Source organism: Podarcis gaigeae (genome assembly GCF_964106915.1).
Source record: "Podarcis gaigeae genome assembly, chromosome: 15".
Classification (NCBI taxonomy): Eukaryota; Metazoa; Chordata; class Lepidosauria; order Squamata; family Lacertidae; genus Podarcis; species Podarcis gaigeae.
The window spans coordinates 16,812,569-16,838,197 of NC_139692.1; the positions used below are offsets into that span (position 1 = coordinate 16,812,569).

At 49.8% G+C, this 25,629-nt stretch overlaps 1 protein-coding gene across 1 annotated transcript; it reads left to right on the forward strand.

Moving 5' to 3' along the window:
• Positions 1-197: 197 nt before the first annotated feature.
• On the forward strand, positions 198-22,145 carry C2CD2L (C2CD2 like; the record flags this gene model as incomplete). Its single annotated transcript, XM_083713993.1, has 14 exons — positions 198-566; positions 10,165-10,260; positions 12,630-12,749; positions 13,100-13,210; positions 14,802-14,918; positions 15,725-15,839; positions 16,324-16,447; positions 16,801-16,865; positions 17,198-17,325; positions 18,170-18,332; positions 19,144-19,242; positions 20,231-20,364; positions 20,535-20,808; positions 20,952-22,145. The coding sequence occupies 14 exons, from the start codon at positions 198-200 to the stop codon at positions 21,173-21,175; spliced, it is 2,139 nt and encodes a 712-aa protein (XP_083570119.1). The 3' UTR covers positions 21,176-22,145.
• Between the last annotated feature and the right edge of the window lie 3,484 nt (positions 22,146-25,629).

Consider the following 25,629-nt stretch of genomic DNA (forward strand, 5'->3'; position numbering starts at 1 on the left):
GGCAGCTCGTCTCCAGCTCCAACGCGCTCCGCCCAGCACGGTCGGGAAGGAAGGCGAGAAGGAAGGAAGGAGAGCGCTGCGCGCCTCCCCCTGTAGCTCGAAGCCGGCGCGGAAGGAGGCAGGAAGCGGCTGTCTTTCCTCGACGCCCCTGCCCGAGAGGGAGCGCGATGTGCCGCGACGCCCCGTGAGCCACCGCCATGGAGCCGGAGCCGGAGCCGGAGCCGGGGCTGAGCTTGGGCTGGGCGGCGCTGGTGCTGCTGTTCGCCGCCTCGCTGCTCACGGTCTCGGCCTGGCTCCTGCAGTTCGCCCGCGGCTTGTGGCGAGGACGGCGCCGGCCGGAGAAGGAGGCGCCGTTGCCGTCGCGGGGCCGAGCTGCGGCTGCGGCCGCCGGCCTCTGGGCATCCCTGCGGCGCCTGGGCTCGGCCCGGGAAGCGGCCGGCTCCGAGGGGGCGGCGGCGGCGGGGGCCCGCGGCTTGCTGGCGTCGCTCTTCGCCTTCCGAGCCTTCCGCGAGAATTGGCAGCGAGCCTGGCTGAGAGCCCTCAACGAGCAGGCCCGCCGGCACGGGGTAAGCAGGGGCGGGGCGGGGCGAGGAGCGGGTCTCCTGCCAGCCCAGGCTGCGGGGGCAGGCGCTTGGCTGCCCGGCTCCAGGGGGTCCCGGTGGGGAGGGGCAAGCGGTGCGTCTGGGCAGCGCCCTCGGAGGGTGACACCGAGAGGGTGACAGGTGAGCCACCTGGGCATCGTGCCAGCCTTCCTCGACTGCCTGCTCTTTCCCGGACCCCGCGGAGAAAGGGGCATCCCAGGCTGAATCCTGCGCGAGGTGGCACCCGATCCCAGAGGGAGGCGCTCTGCACGTGTTCAGAGATCGGTCCCCAAGCCTGCCGCTGGTTCAGCCCGATAGCCAAGCGCAGCAGCAAAGACGAAAGCGGCGCGGGTTCCACTTTCTGCCCATGTAGCTGCCCTGACGCCGCCGCCGCCGCCTTCGCCAAGAGCTCCCTTTCCGCCCCCGCATGTTGCCCTGCTAAGCAGCAGGGTCCTCGCCGGCGCTGTCCACCCACCCCGGCCAGGCCCATTTCCCGCAGAGGTTAGGGCAGCAGCAGCGACCGGGGCAGGGTCGCTTTACCGTGGCACTGTCCTTCGGAGAGGGAGGGGAGGCGAAAGTTTTTATTTCTTGCTTATATGTGCCTTTCCTTTCTCCTTTTGGGGACCCTAAAAGCCCCCAAAGCTGCTTCCCTTCCGATTGGTGTATAAAAGGTTTCGCATATTCTTCCCTTCCTCTAATTTCGAAATGCCTATTTTTTAAAATGTGGGAGGCGTTATTCCATTAAAAATGGCAATAAATGGAAAGTCAGCCCTGATTTTTCCTGGAGAGTAAACCAGTTTGACTCTGGCACCAGTAAAGAAGCAGGGGAGGAAAGGGATGCATGTGCCATCTGCTTGCATGAGGTTGCTTGGGGTGGGGGCGGCTCCAGGGATCTGCGCATCAAACTTCCTGGGCTTCTCAGTCTTGCAGGTGCTGGGACTCCGGCTGGCAGGCTCCTGGAACCAAACCCTCTTCCTTGCTGTTTCTGTAAACAACATAATCAAGCGTTTCGTTACATCAGCCAAAGGTCACTGCAATTCCTTCTGGGGTGGCAAAAGTTTGCAAACAAGGGCAAAATACAAAGACTGCAATTATACTAAAGAGCATTGCACTGATAACAGGGTGGAGTTGGGTTCATCTTCCTTTTTTTGGGGGGGGGAGCTGCTCTTTAAGAAGGCATATTAGCACAATGGGAAGGCACCCCACTTTCCTGGCTGCCTGGCCAGTGGCATTTTGGTATATACAAGAGGCCAGGCTGACTCCTCCCAGTGCAAACTGAAACCTTCACTTGCATCTTGTTTAAAGTAAATGATACCAAATCCAAAGGAAAACTGCAGTGGCAGCAGGCATGCTCCTTCCTAGTTGTGTATGGACAGAAAGCACCTTCCTTTGTGGTGGTGTTGGGGTGAAGGTCCTGTATCTATAAGGGCTTCCTGCTTCAGTCTTCGCTTGGATCTTCCACCTTCCCAACAAAAGGCTTTCTGTGTGAGTTTTCCCTCTCTTGCTAAGTCTCTTCTGCCCCAGCACCCATTGCACGCAGCATCCTGTTAAAGGAAATGCAAGCTGTCTTCTGATACTGTTGCATTCCTGTCGCCCTATTTGGTGTGGCTACAAATATGTTGATGGTGAGAGTGAGTCTAAGCTAGCGCAGGGCAGCTTCATCATAAACTTGCATAGTAGATGTGGGCCAACCAGTACTTGTGATTCCCCATCTCTAAAACTGGAGTAATGGTGACCTCTGGGAGTTGGTGACTCTTCCTTGGGAGTCTTGTGTGTACCTAGAACTAGGGAGGGACACCTTGTCCAGCACCACTCCTTCAGTGCTAGAAATCCAGAGCTGCTGCTGCTTCACCCACCTCCCTGGGTGGCCTCTGTTCAAGTACTTCCAGCAGGAGAGAGCCCAGCTACCCATCCAGGGTCGTTGGTCCTGTTTCCAAGCTGCTCTTACAATCCAATGGGTTCTCCTCGTTTTCAGCCCAAATCTCCCCTCCTGTAATGTAAGGTTATTTAGTCTAGCCCTGCCTTTTGGAGCTGCAGAGAACGCCAGTCTTTGCATCTTGCCTGCAAAAAGAGTACTGTACTCCCATATTCTTCCTCCTCTTCAGTCTTCTCTTTTCCCAGCTAAACCTACCTTGTTCCTTCAACTTTCCTCAGGGGACAACTTGCTTTCCATTCCATCTTTTTTGGCGTCCTCTGAATCCATTCCAATTTGTTTGCTGTGCTCCATAGCACGTCACAGGTGCCTCTCTGTTTTGCTACCTGTACAGAGGCTGGGAGCCATGAATGCCTTTCTTGGACACACAGGATAGCTCAGTTGGTTAGAGCATGGTGCTGAGAATGTCAAGGTTGCAGGTTCGATCCTTGTATGGGACAGCTGCATATTCCTGTATTGCGGGGGTTGGACTGGATGATCCTCAGTGTCCTTTCCAACTCCACAATTCTATGCTATATACAACAAAATATCAATATGTTATGATTTATATGCATGGTTTCCTGCACTAGACAGATTCCCAGGCAGAAAAATCCTCTTAGGTGAAGCCTATTGGAAGCCTGTTGGAAGAACTCAGGATATGCATTAGGTTCACACCCACCTACTTGAGAAATCTGCTCATAACTAGCCAGAGTGAGGAGATTGATAAGGGAGCAGGCATGACTAGCTCGCTGGGTGGGAGGCAATGTTAGAAGCAAAAGGAATAGAATAAAGATGGCAGCTCTGGCTGTTTCCGCAAGATCTGAATTTTAAACCGGAGCCAGATTGAAAGAGCAACCAGTAATGACCTTTGCAGTGGCAGGGCGGAAACCTAATCACGCTTGCAAGCTGTCAGCTGATCAGCGTGAGAAACCGGGCAGGAGCCTTTCCTGCCATTTGTGAGGTGCTTCTGTGCTCTCAAAAACAAGCAGGTTTCATGTGACCAAACCTCATGTAGGTATTGGGGTCATTTTTCATTACAGATATTATGTAAGGAAGCTGACAAATATGAGACACCAAAGCATTCCTATTTTTATTTTGCTAAAGAGCATCCTAAGTCCAGTTGCTTGCTCCATCTTTCCTCTGTGGTCCCAACAACCTGCCCTGCATGTCTGCTTGGACTCTCTTGGCATAGCTGGAATATTCCATGCCTGGCAACCAGTTTCCAAGATAGTGGTGCAACTCCTCCAGCTTTTCAGGATAGGCAGAAGCTTGGGGGGGGGGTCTCCAGAAGGGACCGACCCTGTTTGTGGAGCTTCTTTTCAAAGAGGAGGCTGCTCTGCTCAAGGCCTCTTAGGATCCTGCTGGCGTTGCTTAAATTTCCCCAATGACAGGGCTGATGAATGATGGTGCAAGCTTAAATGGGAGCTCAGTGCTCTATACCTGAGAAACAGCTGCTGATGTTGCTGCTGCTGTTATCTCTGCTTATCTGAGAGTGTCTCTATCATTGGTGCCTTGGATCCAGATGGCAAGGGCACCACAGGGCACTCTCAACACCTGCAGAACTCTGTTACTCCAGAAGCTGTCCAAAGTCTGATCCTGAGAGTTCTTCAATGCCAGCTTTTTTCATGGTTTTAAATTAGACTGGTTACTTTCCTTTGGTATTTGATCATTTTGTGCTTGTCCGAGTTATCTCCTTTGTGTCCTCTGGATGATTTTAAACCATCAAAATAAGCTAAAACAAAAAAAGGACATGTTTAGGAATAGGAATTGTCCACTGTTGAGTAATCAGGTGTACTACCAGTCAAGCCCTCTCGTTTAACATAGGTGAAATTCAGTTTTAGCAGAGTACTTATGGGCTCTGGTGATTTGCCACTGAAAACATTCTGGCCTCTTAATAAGAAGCTTTTTCTCTCTAACCCCCCCCCCCCGCCTAATCCACAATGACTGCAATGATGATGATGATCTTTCATCTGGGGAGCAAGGAGGGGCTTAAGGCTGGATCCTTCTCTGTGCAATCAGTGATGAAAACTTCTCTCTCTCCCTCTGAAAATCCAAGAGGAATCTGGGATAAATGTTCTTTTGGAGGCAACTGATCTCAGGTCCCCTCTGGATAGGATTATTTTTAGCTCCTTCTGATGTCACAGTTTCCCCCTCTTAGCCATTTGAATTGTAGAGAAGCCATACAAAAATCTATCTTATGGAAAAAACAAAAACCCTGGGATGATTGGGGGGAGAGAGAGCTAATGAGAACTGGATAATAATAATAATAATAATAATAATAATAATAATAATAATAATAAATTATTTATATCCCGCCCTCCCCAGCCGAAGCCGGGCTCAGGGCGGCTAACAATTTTAGTTTTATGAAAATGAAAATCCTTAAAAATGTGCTGGGTGGAAAAGATGTGTATGTATGTGGAACTCCTCTTCCTCTTTCCCCCCACCTCTCATTCCCTTTTTGCATTTCCCAGTGCACTAGACTTAATATTCTACATCTTTTGCTTCAACATTTCCCTCTCATTCTCCACCAGCATGTGCAGGAAGGAGACAGCAAGAGCCATTCCCATTCTGTTTGAGGCCAAGCTTTGTTTGCATTTGGGAGTGTGAAGTTCCTCATTTTGGGACTGAGGCATCGGGCTTCACATCTTCCAGTGATTTACCACAGACAGCTGACTCAACGAACTTCTGTCATCTTTCCTGCTCATATTTTAATGACTTAAAGCATTATTGCTGCCCAAGCAGATGGGAATCACATTCTTGGGACTTATGAAATAGAAGTCTTTGTTGTTCACAAGCATCTTGCTCAGGTGACAATGCATCTCAGGATTTCTGGAAGGCATGCAGGGAACCCTACACAACCAGATTAGGGTTAATTTATGAAAGAAGAAACCTTACTTCTAGATATTGGGTCATACTCTGCAGGCTTTCTGTCCCTTCCTGAATATTCTGAGTATTCAAGAGTTCTAGATTTTGCTGGTTCTCTTGATATTGCTGTGTTTTCCAGGCACATCAATCCAATAGTACAGTGGTACCTCAGGTTAAGTGCTTAATTCGTTCCGGAGGTCCGTACTTAACCTGAAACTGTTCTTAACCTGAAGCACCACTTTAGCTAATGGGGCCTCCTCCTGCTGCCACGCCGCTGGAACACGATTTCTGTTCTCATCCTGAAGCAAAGTGCTTAACCTGAAGCACTATTTCTGGCTTAGCAGAGTCTGTAACCTGAAGCGTATGTAACCTGAGGTACCACTGTAATGGGTTTAGAATTCTCATAATTTTTCATGTTCAAGTTTTTGTTTTTATTGGCTTTAATGAAACCATACCAGAAACCAACTGTATATTTCCTAGGTTGCATTTTTATTTCATCCAGGGCTTTTTTTTTCAGCCAGAGCTCAGCTCTGGCGCTTCTCAGGTGAGCACCATTGCCATTCTTACAGAACAAGGGGAAAGTTTGTGGTGAGCTCCAGCACCTCTTTTTCTAGAGAAATAGCCCTGATTGCATTTTATGGTTGCTTTCTCTTGTGTTAAATTCTCACATTTCTTTTAGATGGTGGCTTCTGCTCCTTCTGTGTTGTTCTGTCTTGTTAGAGCAGTCCAGGGATCACTATTCCTGCCCTTTGGGGAAGGAGCCTTGCTCAGTGGTAGCAGAGCCCTTGCTTGGCCTTTCAGCTCTTGACATCTCCAGTGGGCTGTTGCCAGTCAAAAGAGACAGTACTGGGGCAGATGATGGACAGATTGGAAGCTGCCTTATACTGAGCCAGTTAACGTGAGATAAAATAGAGCTGGCAACATACATGGTGGCATGTCTCTGTCGCTGTGAGGACATGATAAGGATCATGGTAAGGTTAACAGTAGACCTCTACTGGCCACAATGAAAAGGGCTTGACTTCAATCTCCAAGCTTTAAAGTGTTTAACTGCCCTTGTCAGAATGTTGCTGAATTTTGCCAATTCGGAGAACTTGTGTGAGTCATTTGATGGTGCTCAGAGCTGACTGGAGCAGGGCAGGATTGGGCTCCTTTTCCCTCCATCCTAGGGGCTTTGTGGCTTAGAGACCCCAATAGCCCTGCATGCTTGCCATCCTCTGCAGCCTTCTCTTTACCCAGTTCCTGTTTCCGTGACTTTCCTTTTTCGGAACAAATCCAAACCTACCTATCTCTAGGCCTTTTCTAGTTATGAGCTGGCACAAGAGGCACCGTTTGGAGAGAATGGAGGCTCACGATTGATCTTGTGCCCTCTGTGCCAGTTGAGCAGTGGTGCCCTGGAGCTACTGCCCTCAGAATCCTGGAGGCTAGAGGTGGCTGCTGTCCAAGGTGCTTCCCTTCCAGAATGGATCTCTGGGTTTTATACCTGCTTGGCTTTCAGAAGAGCCACAAGACCCCCTTCCCCCGCTCCACACAAAAAGTCATGGATTCACCAAGTTGGTCACAATGGGCTCCACTCCACAAGACAAGCAAACAGCTGCTGAAGCCTCATGATACCCAACGTAGTCCATGCGTTAGACTGGATTACTGCAATGTGTCTGGAAACTCCAGCTAGTGACTAGATTGCTGGTGAGGGCAGGTGGCTGACAGCATGTGACGCCTCTGCTAATATATCTCTACTGGTTACCCATGAGCTACCTGGGTAGGTTCAAGGCTCTTGTGTTGATGCACAAAGCCCTGAACAGCTTGGGCCCAGCATACCTTGAGGACCATCTGAGCCCTTGTATCACTGCTTGATCATCTGCAGGAGCACAGTTATAGTTGTCCCCTGTGGTATACAGGTCCAACCAGCCTCAATCAGAAGTCAGGAATTTAGTGTCACTTGTCCCATGAGCTGGGAAGATGCTTCCAGCAGGCATTCATGCTGCTAACTTCCATGCACCTCTTGGCTTTATTATGCTGTGCAGCTGTTCACATTTTTTTCTTTCTTTTTCTTTAACTAGCCAGTCACTTTCGTGGTTATTTGTATGGTTTTCCACCCTGATATTTAATGATGCAGTCATGCAGAAAGACATTTGGAAATTAGAAATAAATATGTTATGCTGAAGAAGGTTGTCAAGGAATCAGGCGACCAGTGTGAGGCTGGTCTCTCCCAGAGAGTGTGGCATACTATAAATATAAATGGCTTTTTTGGTGTTAGTTAGTTGGGGGAAGATTAATCCCAGGGGAGCCGAAACCTTGTGAAAAAGAGATGCTTGCCTTATAGGCATCTCGGCCTTTGTAAACCAGCAGAAGAACCGATGCACACATGCTGTTGGATGCTTCAGTCTGCATCCACACAACAACCTTGCACTGATTTTTTGGGGGGTGGGGCATGTCTAAGCATCCTCTGAAGGTGTACCTGTGTCTTTCTAGGGAGACCTGCCCGGGTTGTTTGTTGTTATGCTCTCAGTGTTTGTGGTGCTTTGTGGAGTCTTTCTGGGCAGGGACCTGGGCAAGCTAAAGGTTGAAGACAAGGTGGAAGTGAAACTCATGGATAGGAGGTTGTGTCTCCAATTATATGACCTTGGGTTTCAGAAGGGGAGGAGAGGACTTGAGGGATGGTGCCAAAGGCCATATAGAACAAGTGGATCATGATGAAGGATTAGAAGGAACATAGAGGTGCTCTAGGGCCACCAGATGGGTGGAGTTGTTGGAAGCAGATGGCGGAATGAACGGGATGTCTTGGTAGATGCTTGCAGAAAGTTTGATGGGGAAGGGAGTATGGCCTGAAAGTCCCAAATAGCTCAGTGGTAGAGCACGGGGTTTTCATGCAGGTACTGTAGCATTTCCAGGTAAGGCTGGGAGGGAATCCCTGCCTCAAACCCTGGAGAGCTGCTGTCAGTCTGTGTAGGCAGCACTGAGCTAAATGGGCCAATGGTCTGATTCATTATAAGGCAGCTTTGCTAAGGACCAAGAGTTTGTTCTGGATCCAGGAATTGTCCAGAAGGCCTTGGTGGAGATGTGGCTGGATCAACAAGAGAGCTGAACAACCCCAAGAGCTAGGGAAGAGCTGGCCTTCCTTGCTGTGTGCTTCGATGGGCTGGGGAAGAGGAAGAGGGAAGGTTGCAGCAGCGTCTGTTTGGCCTGGCAAGGATGGTCTGAGTGCCTCTGACTGGGGGCAGGGAGGCCTTCCCTTGCTCTCCCTGCAGGGCAATGGCACCTGACCAACCAAACCTGTTTTGCTCCAGGTTGGGCTAAGCTGCTTTCTTGGGGCTGCCACAGTAAGCCCTCTTGCAGAGTGGAATTCACTGCCAGCAACCAATGTTTGCATTTCTCCCTGGAGATCAAGGCCTGTTTGGGGAGAGTCCCAGCCAGTTGGTGGCAGCAGAGAAAGGCTGTGAGTGGATCTGCCTCAGTGGATCCCAGCGTCCAGAGAAAGGGGCACTTCAACAAACTGGAGGGCAGCAGCCAGCCAGCCAGCCAGCCAGCCAGCCTCTCCTTGCCTCTAGTTGCTCAGACACTGTCCAACGTGACTGCCAGGGTCCTGCAGAGTGCGGAGGCAGCCTCTGTGCTGCCACTCGCTGGGCCAGCTCCCCCCCCCCCCGGCTCCCATGGCAACTCTGCCTTTGCTTAACCTGCTTGCCTTGGCCAGCCTACGGATCTGAGATTTGAATGGAGGGGAGTGCTGCTTTCACAGCAGTTCCTTGGCTGCTGGGCACACAGTAAATAATACCTTGAGAGGAGGAACTGCAGCAAACTGGGAACTCTCCCTGCTGCTTGTGAAGCACAGAACTCTTTTTTTCCTGCCTTCGCTTTTGCCTTGTTGCCAGGAACTGCCCAGCAGGGCATAGCAATCTCTTCTCTTTCCAAACAGGCAACCACTGCAGGGCTGTTGTTAGAGGAGTTATTGATTCGGGGCTGCCTGATCTAGTTTCTGCATGGTGCTTATCGGGTCAAAATAGCACAGACTTCTGATTGATTACATCTGGGGGAAGCTTCACCTGCCAAATTTCCCCATTGTGTTTCTATTCAGCTGCACACAACCCCTGCCAGAAACTATGGTTGCAACCTGTGTGGTCCTCCCTCCCTCTGCCCCAGTACCACTTGAATCTGGAATTCTCCTGTTTCATTCTCACTTCTGCAGTGAAGTCAAGTTTTCCTTTCCCCCACTGAATTATGGGGGGAGAGCAGTGTTAGAAAATCAGATATATAAGTGAATTGCCAAATGGCATCTTAAACATAGGTTATGGATGCCACAACAGAGTGTTTTTGTGGTGATATATTATTATTCATTTAATTTCTAAACTGCTTTATATTTTAAAGGAAAAAAATCTCAAAGCAGTTTACAACACATTATGCAAAGCCTTATTATTAGATGCTTCCTTTGGGGGTTCTCAAGCTTCTTTGGACTATAACTCGGTGGGGAGGTCTTCTCTATGGACTGAGAATTGGAAATAACTGGCTTGAAAGTCAATTCTGAGTCCATAAGCCAGAGGTGGAGAAACAGTGGCCTTCCAGATGTTGCTGGACTCCTACAATGCCATTGGCCACATTGCCTTGGACTGATGGGAGCTGGAGGACAGTAATATCTGGATGCTTGCAGGGGATTCCTTGGTGGTCCGTGAGCCTTGTGAAATGCCTCTGCCCATCCCCTGTGCCATGGCTGGTGTGGCAAGGCTTGCCTTGCCTATGTAGATATGCACCCATTTTCACCTATTTGTGTTGGGGTTTCTCGGCCTGGGGAGTAACACGTTTTTCTTCTTGACCCAGAGCTCAGTCCAGATTACATTTGAGGAGAGTCCTCAGCAACTACCGGCTGTCAAGATTGACCACGTGACGTGCACAGACCAGTCGGATCGCAGTATGGTAGGCTACTGCTGTCACATTCTGATCCTTGTACTGTTACTTTTCCCTGCCACCACCTTTAGAGGGGAGCACAATGTTAGTTCAGGGGGGAGCAGCAAAGGCCAATGGGAATTTGCTGCCGGTCTTCACCTTGGCCTTCAGTGCTCAGAACCAAACCACTGGAAAGCCGCCCTGATCCAGACAGCTGCACTGCCCTCTTCCTGCCATTCTTTGCAATGTTCAGGCTCCGTTTTTGGATTGCAGATTCCTGTGTTAATTTGCACTCCTGAAATCGTGGTTGCTTAAAGGGGCGTCTGCCCTGGGCCTGCCCAGCTTTATTTAGTCTGAGTAGGAAGATTTGGCAGCCTCAGAAGCTACACGGACCTCCTGACAGATGCTCTTGACCCTTTCAGTGTCAGATGAAAACATACCTGCTGAAAACTACCAATCTAACATTCAACCAAGACCAGGGATGGGAAACCTCAGAACCATGGGTAGAATGTGGCCCTTGCAGGCCTCTCTATCCAGCTCTTGGGACTCTCCTAGGCCACACCCCTGACAGATCCTGCTCCATGTCATCCTTGAAAGTTTTTTTCCATGCTGGAATGTGCCCTTTGATATTGTTGCTTGTCTGGGTGGACGTTAGAGGGGTATGTTTGAGTATGTGTGGAAGCAAGCCTACTGTATGGAAGTCAAAATAACATGCTCCACCCACTTTTCTTCTGGCCCCACCCACCACCGGCATGTGGCCCTTAACAGCTGCCTAGAAGGGAATGTGTGGCCCTCTGTCTGAAAAGGATTCCCCATAGACAGTGGGGCTGTGAGGCAGAGAATCGGGAAGGGAATATTTTGGAGAAGGTCAAACACAATGACTACCTCAAAGTATGGAGCCACAGAGCAATAAGAATTACCGACAAAAGAAGAATGGAGGATGAAGTTGATGGACTATGCAGAATTAGATGAATTAACAGGAAGGATTCGAAACCTGCAGGATCAGAGATTCTTAGAGGACTGGAGTAAATATATGAACTATTTGAAAAGTAATTGTGATGAACAGATTACGCTAGTAGGACTGCAACAAGTTTTGTAAGGTGGGTTATTTGAAATATGAAAAGAATTATTAGTTAAGGATAATTAAATGCAATATAGAAATTAAGAAATGCAGAATAAGTGATAAAGAACGAAAAATCATCAGAGGTGTTTACGGAAGTCTAAAACATTGTATAAGATGAGAAGATATGTTGTATGACTGTTGGAACTGATATGTTAAAAAATCAATAAAAATGTGTATATATAAAAAACAAAGTATGGAGCCACAGAAAACCCCATAATTTGAGGCATGTGGGCATGAGCTATGGGAGTACACTCTGTATATGGCCAAATGAACTGCCTCCACAACTTTCCTCCCTGCTTCACACATTTCACTGCTTTGGTTTTGGCTTTTAGAGTCCAGGGCTGAGTTGTGGTTAGTGATGTTTAAGACCCCCACCCCCAGGGACCGCGAGGGAGGAAACGGTCAGGGAAGGTCCGAAAGGAGAAGTTAGTAGTGATTAGAGAGAGATGGTGTGAGAGCGACAGGGAAGGAAAGATACCAAGTTGCATCACGAGAAACAGGCGGAGGCCAACAGGCGATCAAAGAAGAGTTAGCTGTTCTGTGCAGGATCTTGGCAGTGGGTCTTGCATGAATGTTTAATTGCCGCAGCAGCAGAGGCTGGAAGCTCCTGCCGTGACATGGGGAAGACCAGGGCAGAATCTGGGCAGGAAATCAGAAGAGAACCCATGATTGTCAGCAGGCATGAGGAGAAACACATTTGCTGTGGAGAGAATGAGTGTCCCCCACTTTGCACCATAAGCATGCAAGGGGGAATGGGGGTGGGAGAGGTGTTCCTTCCAAGGCCACATGCTTGAGTGCAGGGTTTATGTTTATGTATAAAATGAGAGAGATGTAGTTGGGAAAATAATTATCATTTGTTATTTGTTATTATTTGTTATTTATACCCTGCCCATCTGGCTGGGCTTCCCTAGCCACTCTGGGCAGCTTCCAACAAAATATTAAAATACAGTAATGGATCAAACATTAAAAGCTTCCCTAATAATGATAATGATAATAATAAAATTTATACCCGGCCCATCTGGCTGGGTTTCCCCAGCCACTCTGGGTGGCTTCCAGCACATATAAAAATATAAGGGTAGCTGAATCATTCTCCCCTACCAGCTGACCCTAGTTGTACCCAAATGGAGGTGTCTGGGACTGGGCGTAGTGGTAACAACAGACCCCTGAATGTTCCCCTGAACCGTCTTCCCTGCCTGCTGCTCTTTGTCACCTGCCTTCTGGCTGGCCCTCCGGCTGGGCACAATGACCATCTCTCCCTTCCCGTCTCTCCTTCCAGATGTTGTGTTGCCACCTTTCTGCCAGCACCCTGCAGTTCCCTGTCTCAGTCACTCAGCAGTCTCCAGCTGCCGTTTCCATGGACACCTATCACGTCACCTTGGCTGTGCTGCAGGCCCAGGTAACTGTGGGTCTGGGGTCTGGGGCTTTCTCTCCTTCCCACCCCTGTCCACTCCACCACTCTGTGTTTCTCCCCTGCCAGGGAGTTTGCCCTGGGCCACCCTCTGAGTTATTGTGGGCAGAGGCTGCTGCTAGCAGGCTTTGTGCCTGGGCGGGTCTGCAGGTAGAGGTCTCTGCCTATTTTGCTTAAGTCTATTTTGCATAAAAGCTTGGCTTGTGATATTGTTTACTTGGGTGGTTTTAGATGAATATTGCCAGCCTACAGATTATACAAAATAGGTGGGTATAAATATCTTTGTGCAGATAATGGCGGTGGTGATGACGATAAGACTTTTTTTTTTACTGGGCCAGTTGGAGATCCACCTGGAGGAAATTCAAGATGAAGGGCTACTGGTATCCTGGGCATTCAAAGACAGACCAGAGCTGAACCTGTCCGTCGTTCCAAGGCTGCAGCTACGTGAAGTGAGCAAACAAACAGATGAGCAATGCCAGGTGGAAGGTCACACTCGCCTGTTCTGCAGGGGGGAGCCAGAGGACTCCACTGGCCCTGATTCCACATGCATGACTGCTTTCGAATTCTTCCCTCCTGCTAGAGAAAGCTCAGTGGCACACCCCTCATTTGGCTACCGTGTGTGCAAGGCTAGTGAGATTGCAGCAGAAACAGCAAAGCAACTTGGCGAAATCAACAAGTTCATTATGCTGAAAGCTTTAAGGACCTAGAGCCCACTTCATGCAGTGCCTGGAGCCTTCTCCTAAAAACTGCAGTGATATATATACACATGGGGGAGTGTTGCCGGTGGTAATGGGGGCTGAAATTGTAACCAGCGAGGTCAGAGGGAAGTTAAAAGTACAGATTATGCTGAAGCTGATTGGTGACCCTTTGCAAAGCGGTATTGCTCTTAACACAAATATTCAGCAGTGACAAGCAGTGGATGTTTTTCCATCAGGGCAAATGGGGGGGGGGGCTGCCTTCCCCATTTCAGTCTACCTTCAGCCAGCCCCCACTTGCCTGCCTTCTTCCTTACAGCAATCAGTATTGGCTGTCAGCTTCCTCCTCCCTGGCCCCTTGTAGAGCTCAAAAGGGAGGAGGATGGGGACAAAACTAGAAATAGTTGCTTTCACCTACCAGCCACTACTGCTGGTCAGCTAATGAAGACATGGAGCGTGCTGAAAATCTGTTACTCTGATTCAAGCCATCAGTAATAGAACCAAACTCACTACTGTGCTTGTCCTGGCTCACCTCCATGCTCCAGCAGGGTGGACATATGTCCCTGTCTTTCATGCAAACCTATGTGGGCTTGCTTGCCGAACGCGATGCTACATTCAGAGGGAGCAAAAGTGGATTCTCCATAACATGAGACATCTTTGCATAGGAAAGTGCTGCCAGACTTGCCTTGCTTTTCAGCAGAGCCATTTCTGCAACCTGCTCAGGATGCCCCTGAAAGGACCTGCATTGCATGGGGTGCTCAAATGAAAGCTTTGTATTCTACAACTCCCGGCACCCAGCTGGTGCTATAGGAACACTTGATAGGAGCTCCTTTCCAGGGGTCAGTGGAGGGCGCAGCTTGCAGATTTAACATATAGAATAAGAGAAGAACATACTTTTAGAGAAGATTGGAAAACGTTTATTGAATATATGGGGGAAATGTGTACACTTGAAAAGGTTGGCAGCATTAAGATAAATTCAACAGTGTAAATAAGTTTTGATGGATACAGCAGTGGAATACTGAATGGTTTTGTTTTAGTAAAATATGCAGGGATTAAAATATGCAAAATATCACTGATAGTCACTGATATTTTAAGGATGTTTAAATGAGTATTTTAAATTGTAAAACAGAAAATGTAAAACTGTGTGTGTGTGTGTGTGTGTGTGTGTGTGTGGAACACTTGATAGAAGCTCCTTTCCTGGGGTCAGTGGAAGTCTTGAGGGTGACACCTCCCTTGGGCTGCAGCTGCTTTTTAACCTTCCTGTAAAGGGGGGAACACTCTCTGCAAGAAATGCAGTCTTTCCCACCTTCGGGGCTTGTTTTCTGACCTTATTTTTGTGATCCAGGAGAATGACGGGAAAGTGGACCTGTCCACCATAAAGGACCTGATTGAGGACTCTGTCGTCAGCACTCAGCCTGCCATGATGGTGAATCTGAAGGCCTGTGTAGCTGGCAGCAATGCGGTAAAGATCTTTCCCACATTGGTGTGTCTTTCCCACATGCGATTGCTGTGTGATTGCAGGGTTGGGTAAGGGGGTAGTGGTAGGGGAAAGCTCATGGACGTCCTCACTTGGGACCAGGAGGAAATTGCTTCTTTGCTGTTGAGTGAGGGGACTCTTCTTTCTAGCCCAGTATGAGTGGGGGGAGTTTGGTATCGGCCTCGGCCCAGTATAACTGAAGGAGCGTCTCCACCCCCATTGTTCAGCCCGGACACTGAGGTCCAGCTCCAAGGGCCTTCTGGCGGTTCCCTCCCTGTGAGAAGTGAGGTTACAGGGAACCAGGCAGAGGGTCTTCTTGGTAGTGGCGCCCGCCCTGTGGAACGCCCTCCCATCAGATGTCAAGGAAATAAACAAGTATCTGACTTTTAGAAAACATCTGAAGGCAGCCCTGTTTAGGGAAGTTTTTAATGTTTGATGTTTTATTGTGCTTTTCATATTCTGTTGGGAGCTGCCCAGAGTGGCTGAGTAAACCCAGCCAGATGGGCGGGGTATAAATAATGCATTATTATTATTATTATTATTATTATTATTATTATTCCACACCCTTGGATGTAGCTGGCATTTATTGTCAGCTATTTGCTTTTGCAGCAAGGATGGGGAGTTTTGGAACTCCAGCTCCTATCAAGCCTAGCCAGGCTAGCCAATGATTGAGAGTTATGCAAATTGTGGTCCAACCACCTCTGCAGGTCCCCATTCATGACTGGAGAGAGTTGGGACTGTATGTGTCAGTGGTTCCTTGCTCAAGTGCTTTCCTTCCTTGTTTATCTCAGGTGTCCTGCAATAAACTTTCCCAGGGGTCCCCATCCAGCACAGCTGCTCCAGTGGTGCCCAAGCTGCTTCTCCAGCATCTGCGAGCTCTGCACTTGGGCTCTGAGGAGACGCGAGGTATGATGCAGGAACAGGGGATGTTTCAGGCCTTTGGCTGCTCTGCAGGGTGAGAGTGAGCACCTGTGTTTGAAGGCATGGCATGGAGCATCCTGGCCAGCTTTGGGCTAGGTGTGAAGACCCAACGTTGGCTGCTTCCTCTCACCTGCAGAACCAAGCAGGCCTCTTGCCAAGGGGTTAAGGCGATTCTGTAAGCAGCATCACTTGAGCTTCTCAAAGGGTTAAGACTGAATGGAGAGCCAGATTTCAGGGGATGGGTGACTTTAGGAGTCAGGGTTTCCTTTCCAGTCTGCCATGCATGTGTTGAAGATGTGCAAAGATGTGGGTGGGAATCCAGGTGAGTTGGGCGGGAAGACAAATCCCTGCTCAGCATGTTGATGCTCAGCGAGTGGCCCCTATTGCTGCTTCTTTCTGGGCAGCCCCTCCCAGGGCTTATCAGGTGTCTGCATGGCATCACCCCAGCATTGTTCTGTGCCCCTTTTAGGAAGTGGGCAGCTGTGCTGCGTGGCAGAGCTGGACAGCCCCCGGCAGCTGAAGAGGACGAAGCTGGTGCCAGCCAGTAGCTCCAGCCCTGCAGCCGAAGTGGAGTGGGCGGACAAGCTCGTTCTGTAAGGAGCAGTGCCTTTTTGTTCTTTTGCATGTTTGGGGAAGGGTGTGTTGGCTGGCCAGAACCCAAGGGCTGTCTGGAGTAGGAAGCACCATCTCTGGTTTGCAGCCAGCTTCCTTGGATTGGGTGTCCTGCTGCACAACTTCAATGCTTTCCCTTCAGCACCTCCACCCAGAGGGGACAGAGCAGGCCTTAATCTTTGTCCCCAAATGGTGCTCTTCCATTTCCCCTCTTACTCTGGAGAGCACTACTCATGGACCTCAAATTTGAGGATGGGAGAAGGAGCCCGTGTTTTGCAGAGGGAGAATGTTCTAAACCGCTGAATGCCTGCTTCCTCTTCTTGTGCCTGGACAGGGAGCTTGGACCGAGGAGCAGAGAGCTGAAGCTGAGTGTGCTTGGGAGCAGCAGTTCTGGAGAAGGTAATTATTTTCTGAGACCAGCCATGGAGCTGAGGATTGCTGTGACCTGTGGGTGGCCAAGGCTGCTGGGCCCGGTGGCGGCTCTCAAATGAGGTGTCAGGGACTGGCTGGACACTGAGAAGTGGTGGCTGGATATTGATGAGTGGGCAGTGGGAGCAGCTAGGTTGGAGACTGACTTGGAAAAAGGGATCAGTGATTGGGGGGTTGGACTAGATGACCGCTGGGGATCCCTTTGAACTCTACAACGCTCTGTTTCTATGATTTAAGTTAGCTGGCATAGCATGGGCTGCTGCCAGCACTTGTATTCCCTCTTTGTTGCTACTCTCTTGCAGATGTGCTCTTGGGATTTGCCACTATCCCGCTGGACTCTCCCTCCAAAGAGCCACGGGGACAGCAGCAGTACACACTGACCCCCGGAGCTGTCAGGAAGCTGCCTGCAGGAGCAGCCGTTGCACTGGAGGTGAAGTGTGAAGTGACAGGCAGAAGGGGCAAGAACTCCATGCAGGAATCTCTGGAGTAGAATAACCAGCGGCCTCTGCAGGGCTTTTCCTCTTTCAGTTTGAGATTCTGTATGCAGATGTTGGGGAGGGAGAAGCAAGGGACTGAGACCAAAGTGGTCCAGCTGCAACTTACTGGAAGGTCCCCTGCCCACACCCACCCCTGCTTCAGAGTCATTAAGCAAAGGCACCAGCCTCCTTCCTTGATGTTGCCACAGTCCCTTGAGGGGCACGGACCCTTGTCTCCCAACTAAACCAATTGGAAGCTGCCTCATCCTGAGTCAGACCCTTGTGTCCATCTCGCTCATATTGCCTACACTAACTGGCAGCGCATCTCCAGAGTTTTGGGCCAGGGAGTCTCTCTCAGCTCTGCCTGGAGAGGCTGCAGGTGAAACCTGAGTATTTAATGTTTGATGTTTCATTGTGTTTTTAGTATTCTGTTGGCAGCCGCCCACCAGTTTGGTGGCATATAAATATAAACTTATGTGAACCGCCTTGAGACCTCTGGGTATAGGGCGGTATATAAATTCAATAAATAATAATAAATGATTAAAATGTTGTTGTTGTTATTGTTCTGCATGCAAATCCCTCTCCCAAGGCTGGGCCAGCTTTATGTCTGCAGAAAGAGCAAAGCAGGCAGGTTCTGGGGTGCTGGTCTCTTCCTGTTCTGGGGCAAGAAGATCACCCGCTGTTGGAGGAAAGCTGGTATTGCTGAGGGGGAGCTCCTGAATTGAGTGCTACCCCCGGTGTGTGTCTATGTGACCCCACCTGTCTGTCTGAAGCGTTTGCATCTGGCTCTCTTGGCAGCTGCTCTATCAGGAACTGCCAGAGCTTCAGCTGGCCTCTTCGCTGCGAACCAGCATCACCCCCACCAAAAAGATTGAGATGGACCGCACCATCATGCCTGACGGGACCATCGTCACCACAGTCACCACCATCCAGTCCAGGCCCAAAATGGACTGCAAGATTGGTAAGGGGTCCCTGTTTTCAGGGTGTCCACAGTGCGCTCTCTCTCTCTCTCTCTCTCTCTCTCTCTCTCTCTCTCTGTGTATGTGTGTGTGTTTTAATGCATTCACAAGTGCAGTGGTGCTGTTTTGTCTGCTCCTCTGGAATGGCAAAGGCAGCCAAGAGGGACCTGCAGTTGCTGGAGAGGCACCAGCAATTTATTATGAACCCAGCCTGTTTGCCAAATGGGCCATAGCGATGGGAGTAACACCTTCCTGGAAACAGAGCATCTTATCCAGGATCTGGAAAGATGCAGCAAGTAGCTGGCGACCGATTTGTAAAGGAGATGCACTTGGCAGCAAGTGCTGTGAGAGGCAGAAGGACTTCCTCACTGCTTTTACTTGTCCCTGGTGTGGATATCTATTTCTGGGGCTGAGCTCTTGTGAGCCTTGGCTTAAAGTTCATCCAACGCTTTCAGGCAAAACATACTTGGTGGGTAGGGAAGGATTTCTCCCAATGGCCAGCTTCCTTCAGGGCTGTTGGGTTATATAGCAACCCCTCCGTTTTGAAGTCCCTGCCTTCCCCTTGGATATTGGGCCCTGTGCAGCAGTACCACTCTGGCATATAACAGCACGCCTGCTTTGAGGATACTGGATACTGAGTTCTATCAGGGCAGGGAGTCTTCCACCTCCCCAGCAAGTGAACCGCATGCCTATTGTCAGAAAACCTGGAAAGGTGTGTGTGTGTGTGTGTGTGTGTGTGTGTGTGTGTGAAGCATCTGTTGGGTCCTGTGACCTTGTTTGCTGATTTTGCACCCCTTTTCTTCTGGAGCCCAGATTCACCCTCAAGGTCTCCATCGAAGGTGGAAGTGACAGAGAAAGTGACCACAATGCTTCCAGAAAATGGCTGCCCCAGCTCTTCCCCCTGCAGTAGTAGTAAGTCATCAGGGAGACATTTTTTTTTGTCCTCGACCACACTGCAAAGAGCTGCAAGGATTAGGCCATGGATAGGCCCAATCGCCTTCTAAATGCGGCCCACAGATGGTCTGGGAATCAGCATGTTTTTACATGAGTAAAATGTGCACTTTTATTTAAAATGCATCTCTGGGTTATTTGTGGGGCATAGGAATTCGTTCATTCCCCCACCAATATAGTCTGGCCCCCCACAAGGTCTGAGGGACAGTGGACCCTGGATTAGGCCACGTGGCATCCCTTTCCCTGCCCCACCTCGTGCCAGGAGAATGCTTGAAGAGTCCTTTGGGTCCAACTGGAGACAAACCCATGGAAAGCTTGTCCTCCTCCTCAACTATTTTCTTGCTGGCTTGCTTTGTTCCTGTCTGGGAGGAGACCAGGAAGAGCCACTGAGAAGCCTGTGTAGCGTAATTGTGAGAGTGTTGCACTTGGGAGTCCAGGGTTCAAATCCCCCCACAGCCATGCAGCTCACTGAGTGACCTTGGGCCAGTCACCGTCTCCTCTTCCTAACCTACTTAGATTGCTCAGATGATAAAATTGAGGTGGGAAAAAGGGAGGGAGCAAGAGCCACATACACCACCCTGAATTCATTTGGAGGAAAGATGGGGTGAAGACAGAGTGCAGAAACTGGCTCACCTTGTATATTAAAAGCAGGCTGCACTTCAACATCTGTTCCGATCAGTTTGGACCTCCAATCCAGCGTTTCCCAAACTTGGGTCTCCAGCTGCTCGTAGACTACAATTCCCACCATCCCTGATCACTGATCCTGCTAGTTAGGAATGATGGGACTTGTAGTCCAACAACAGCTGAGGACCCAAGTTTGGGAGCCCCTGCTCTAGACAGTAGGAGTGGCAAAGAAGGAAGGTCTTACACACCTTTTTCACTTGCCCCATAAATCAATACAATAACTCTTCTATATCCATGCATATCTGTGTGTTTGTGTCTCCTCCAGGAAGCAGCCGTGTGTCCAATGGCTTGGACCCAGTGGCCGAGACGGCAATCAGGCAGCTGACAGATTTGACCAATAAACCTGCCAAAAAGACCCCGACAAAGCGAAGTACACTGATCATCTCAGGAGTTTCCAAGGTAACTGCTTATCTACTTGCTTGGAGTCAGCTATCCTTTCTTAGGAAGCTCCGAATGATGAAGTGGGTGGAAGAGGTGGTTCTGATCAGTGGGTAGGGGCAGGGAGACAGTGACTACTTTTGGCTTCTGTTGGATTGTTCTTCTCACTCACCAACCCAACCTGACCCCAGGTACCAATTGCTGAAGACGAGATGGCTCTCTCCCTTGGTTACGCTGCTTCGCTGGAGGCCACTCTCCAGGATGACTCCATTGCGACTGGCATATCTGAATATGGGCACAGCATCACTGATGCCACTCAGCAGCTGGAAGCCTCATACTCTGCCCAAAGGGAGCTGGATGAGACGACGCGCTCGGACATCTCCGAAAGGCCCTCGTTGGAGGATGTGGAATCCGAAACAGGCTCGACAGGTGCTCTGGAGACCAGGAGCTTGAAAGATCACAAAGGTGAGGCTGAGTGTGTGCCCAGGGGGTGCCCAGAACCTCAGCAGAGCTTCAACCCATTGCTTTGGCGTCGGAGAAGCTAGGGTGGTGGCATGGGATGTGGCAGAGTTCCCTGGATGTTCACGTGTTTCTCTCTCCCGCTGCAGTGAACTTCCTTCGGAGTGGCACCAAACTCATCTTCCGGAGGAAGAACAAGCAGAAGGAAGCCGGCCTCAGCCAGTCTCATGATGACTTGCCCAATGCCGGTGCTAGCTCCTCTGGCAGGAAAAAATCTGGCAGCTTCTCTCGGCGCCTCATCAAGCGCTTTTCCTTCAAGTCTAAGCCTAAACCCAAGGCCAACGGGAGTACATTGGCCATGGACAAGCACTGAGACGTCAGTGGTCAAACAGTGTTCTCCAGGAGCCCCCTTTTGTCGAAGCTTTCCCCACTCCGTATCTACATCACAGCCCAGTTTCTCTCTCCTCCAGAGCCTACCTGGATGGTTGGTGTTTGATGTTTGGAGCTTTTGCCACGTAGCTACTGTGAATGCCGCTGCCTCCCGGAGGAACAAATGGCACACAATGGCCCTGTTTGTAGCTGATCTGTGTGCTCTGTCTTGGCGTGGCGGGGGATGCAGACCCCCACGCTCCCTTCAGCCTGAATTTGAAATCCTGGGAGTGCGCGAAGGAGAAGACTTCGGTGGTTGGCTTAACAAGAACCCCTCTCTCTGTGCTGGGCCTGTGTTAAGACATGGTTACAGGGGATGAGGTAGAAATTGATGCCAGCTTATCTGGCTAAGCTACTGGTCTTTGCCTGATTTGTGTGGACATGTCAAACTGGATGAGCCTCCTTGAGCAATCCAGTGGCTTCTTTCCTCTTCCATGGAGGCAACGGAGGTCTCCATAGTAGGAACTCCCAGTTGTGGTCCTCCAATACAGAGGCATCTGCTGCCACCGGCTCCTACCTGGCCTGTGTTTTATGAAGATGAGAAGGGGACCCTGCACAGTGTTTGGGCAGGGAGAGGCCTCTGCCTTCTATAGAAAGAAGTGGCTCTTTCTGTGTTTTGAACCTTCTCTCTGACAAACTGGGATTAGCTTATGTGGAAGGACCGTTGCCGATCTGCCCTGCGTCAGGGCATGGAAGAGAACTCGGTGCTGCAGGTAACTGCTTCCCAACTCCCTTTGAGACCGGAGAAAGGTCACTCCAGCAGAAACTTGTGCTCGACTCTGAGTAGGACAGAGGGCTGAAGCAGCTCTCCCGAAATGAGGCCTTGTGTGTACCCGAGTGAAGTTGAGCAGCACCTTTTGTAAAATCCTGCCGGATGCGACCAGAGATCCTGACAGGCAGTGTGTGTGATGGGAGGGAGGGAGGGAGAAAGGGAGGGAGGGAGAAAGGGAGGGAGGGATCTGCTTAGGCTGGGCTGGTCCCTCCCTGCAGCTTACTGAAAATAGATGAGGGGTAGGGGTGGGGGCGGGGGCTAAGGAAACAAACTCTTGGGTCATCCAAAAAGTCAGTACTCAGGTTTTGCAACAATTGTGGAAGACACTTGCCCAAGACAAAATGTATTTTTCTTGGAAGCAGAGACTGCAGGGCATTTTAGTCCAAGGAAGATGCTGGAGAAGCCCAGCCATAGTGGGGTTAATGAATCCAAGCAATCCTGTCTGAGTTCTGCAGAGGTAAGGCTTGGCCAGCAATGACTGGGCCGCTGGCAGCCTCTGGCTTCATGGTGTCCACTCCCTCCATTTTTCATTTTTCCTCTGATTAGTGTCTTCAAGCGAAGTTGCCATCGTCTTCCCCTACACGAGGCCAGCTGCAGCCTTTTGGCAAACCATGGCTTGTTCTGCAGTGCAAAGCATACCTAGGCAACCCCTTGATGTGCTGCAGTTGTGGTTTCCTTGTCCCCTCTGGAGCCCCCCTCTGTCACCATTGTAGGCTGGAGGCAGCCCTCCATCCCTCTTAGTTTTGGGGTCACTGTCTCCATCGTGGTCCAAAGTGACAGAGGCTGAAGAGTCTGGATTCTGTGTTGGGGCTGGAAGAAACTATGGGGGAAAATCCTCTTGGAGGGTGTGCTTTGGAGAGACTTCTGGCAATGCGGAGCAAGGGCAGCTCAACAGGATAGTGAATCTGCCAGCCTCTAGTTGTTGCTGTACTGCAGCTCACAGAAGCCAGCTGGGTCATGGGTGGTGGGCTCCCCAGCCCTGGTATTGAAGGAACACAGTGGAAAGGGAGATCCTGAGCTGCTGCCCATCCCCAGAGACTTCCTTCCTGCAAAAGCACTAGTGGAGAACCTGTTGTTGCACTACAGCACCCACCAGGCCCAGCCAGCATGGCAAATGATCCAGGAGGGCAGGAGTTGGAGTCCAGCAACACCTAGAGGGCTGCAACAACTTGACTGTTCTGTGACAGTGCTCACATGTGGAACGAGTTAGCCATCTCAATCTGCCTGCACAGTGACTGTCTCAGCCTTGGACCAGGGACTCCACCACATTTTAACATATTATTTGAATTGGTCTTTTTTGGATAAAAAATAACAATGGGGAGGGGTGGCGGTTCTTATCCAGGGGATGTCCACCTGGCATCTTGTGGAAGCCATTTGTGCACGGGGAAAACTGATAGCTGCACTTGCCCATGTTGACTGAGGGAGGGTGGTGGCGGCAGTGCAAGTTGAAGCCGCCCCCCCAGTCCACTTGAACTGTGAAGATAGGCTGTGCTGTGTGCATTGCTCCCCCCCCACCCCTAATCCCCCCCATTCACCTACCTACCTACCTCCTGGGTGAAACCCCTTCACTTGAATTAAGCCAGTTTGAACACTGCAACTTTGTCCGTGTTCCCTAATTTGTCAGTTCACTAATCATGGATTCCTTAGAGGTGTTCAGGGGTTTCTTCCACTCTCTGCACTTCTGGCCATTTTTGCATTTCTGAGTGGGGTATAGATCGGGATCATAGTCTTTAAAAAAATTATGGGATCACAGTCATAAAAAAACAAACCTCCTACTTACTCTTCCACTCTGGCTTGCTTCTTGGGGCTGCATAAATTTGCAACAATGGTGGTATGCTTGAACCGGACGATTGGCAGGGGTTGCCTGCACCCAGGCATTGTTCTTGGCGAAAAAATAAAAAAATGCAAGGGTTAATTTTTGCACTTAAAAATTGATGTCAGGGATCCTGACAGAGGAAGCCTTCTGGTTGCAGATGCGTATGGGTCTCTCTGGGTTTGTCTCCTCTTAAGAGGCTTTTAAATGGTTTTTTAATGTTCTTGTGATAGGCAGCTGAAGGTTCATGGCTCCACCTTATGCTAGGAGTTGAGGCTTCATCACCATGGCACCTTAGCCCAGGTCTTTTTCTCTTTTAAAAGCCTGCTGATGGTTCAGGATGGTCAGTGTATATATAGCTTGATGAGGAAATTAAACATAGAGATCCCTGGATACAGGTAATGAAGGAATCTCCAAGCCAGTGACCATCAAAGAATTAAAAAGCCCAGGCTGAGCACAGCACAGTATGGATGTGTATTTTGAGTAGCTCAGACTTGCACTCGCTGTGCTGCCAACAGCTTGTATGGGGGCGAGGGGGGGTAAGGGAGAACCTTTCCACTGCTCAGGGTTTATCAAGCTGAGAAATGGGCACGAGGGTCTCCCCTTGGGAACGGCATTATGTGATAAAAAATTCCAATGGAATGAAATGTGACAGACTCAGATGAATGTCTTGGGGGGGCGGCTAAATAGTAATTTAAGGTTCTGGCATCTTCCCCTTTCAGTCTTTCCCTATGGAAAAAAAGGACTTTCCCCTAGTGCTTGCTTTTGTCAACTTTTGAATGCAACAATTTGTGGCCTTGTCTTTTATCACCTTCCCTGCCCCACCCCAATTTCCACCTGGAGTTAGGGAAAACCAAACCTGGCTGGTGGCATAGGGAAGAGGGAGAGGAAGTGTTAATGTCTCACTGCCAGGCACCAGCAGGAAGGTGAGGATGGAACACCTTGAACATTACTTAGGTTAGAACAAGCTGGGTCCCTTCGCCTTCTCTGCTCACCCCTTGTCCATCTGCATTCAGATTCCTTTCTCCCTGGGCACCAGGAGTTTCTCATTTCATCCTTGCCATTTTAATAGGAAGGAGAGCAGGCTGTGAACTTACGGGCAGGTAATGGCTGCCCACTTGAGGTAGGATGGGGCAGCAACTAGGCAGGGGGTGGAGAAATCTCTGTTTTCACAATGCTTTTTCAGTCATGTTTTGGGGTGGCAGTGAGGAGCTCCATGAGGTGGGTTTTGATGGGAAGCTGAGCTGCTTTGTCTCCCCGCCCTGACCCCAGCCGACCACCGTCCTCTACTGCTTAGCCGTCACTGCCCTCTAGGCTGTGAAACCTTCGTTCACCTTTGTGCAGGTGCTGGACCAAACCCCCCAAAATGGAGCCCAAGCTCACCTTCCCCTGCTCCCCAAACACATGGGCTCCTCTGTACCTGAGGCCTTCTCTGTGGGTGGATTGTTGTAACCCCCAGATTGTTTAGATTAAAAGAAATAGGAACTGTGTAGATATTTAAAGGACTAGAAAAAATAGTATATTTAAGGATGATTGTGAAATTCTGCACCTTTGTATATGTTGGAAAGTTCCACTGCTGTGTGATGGGCTGGACTTTTAACTTATTAAATGGAATTGGAACCACAAGCAGTCTCCTTACCTGTTTCTCATAGCTGCTGGTTGGTTGGGGTTCTTTCCAGGTGGGTTTCAATTACAAATCTCTCTTCGACTTGCTTGCAAAAACAGAGGCATACTTTTTTTATAAAGTGCGGGTGGAAATATGATGTCTGTGCTTTAACTCAGTTGGAGGAATCTTTCTAGTGGCAACTGTTCC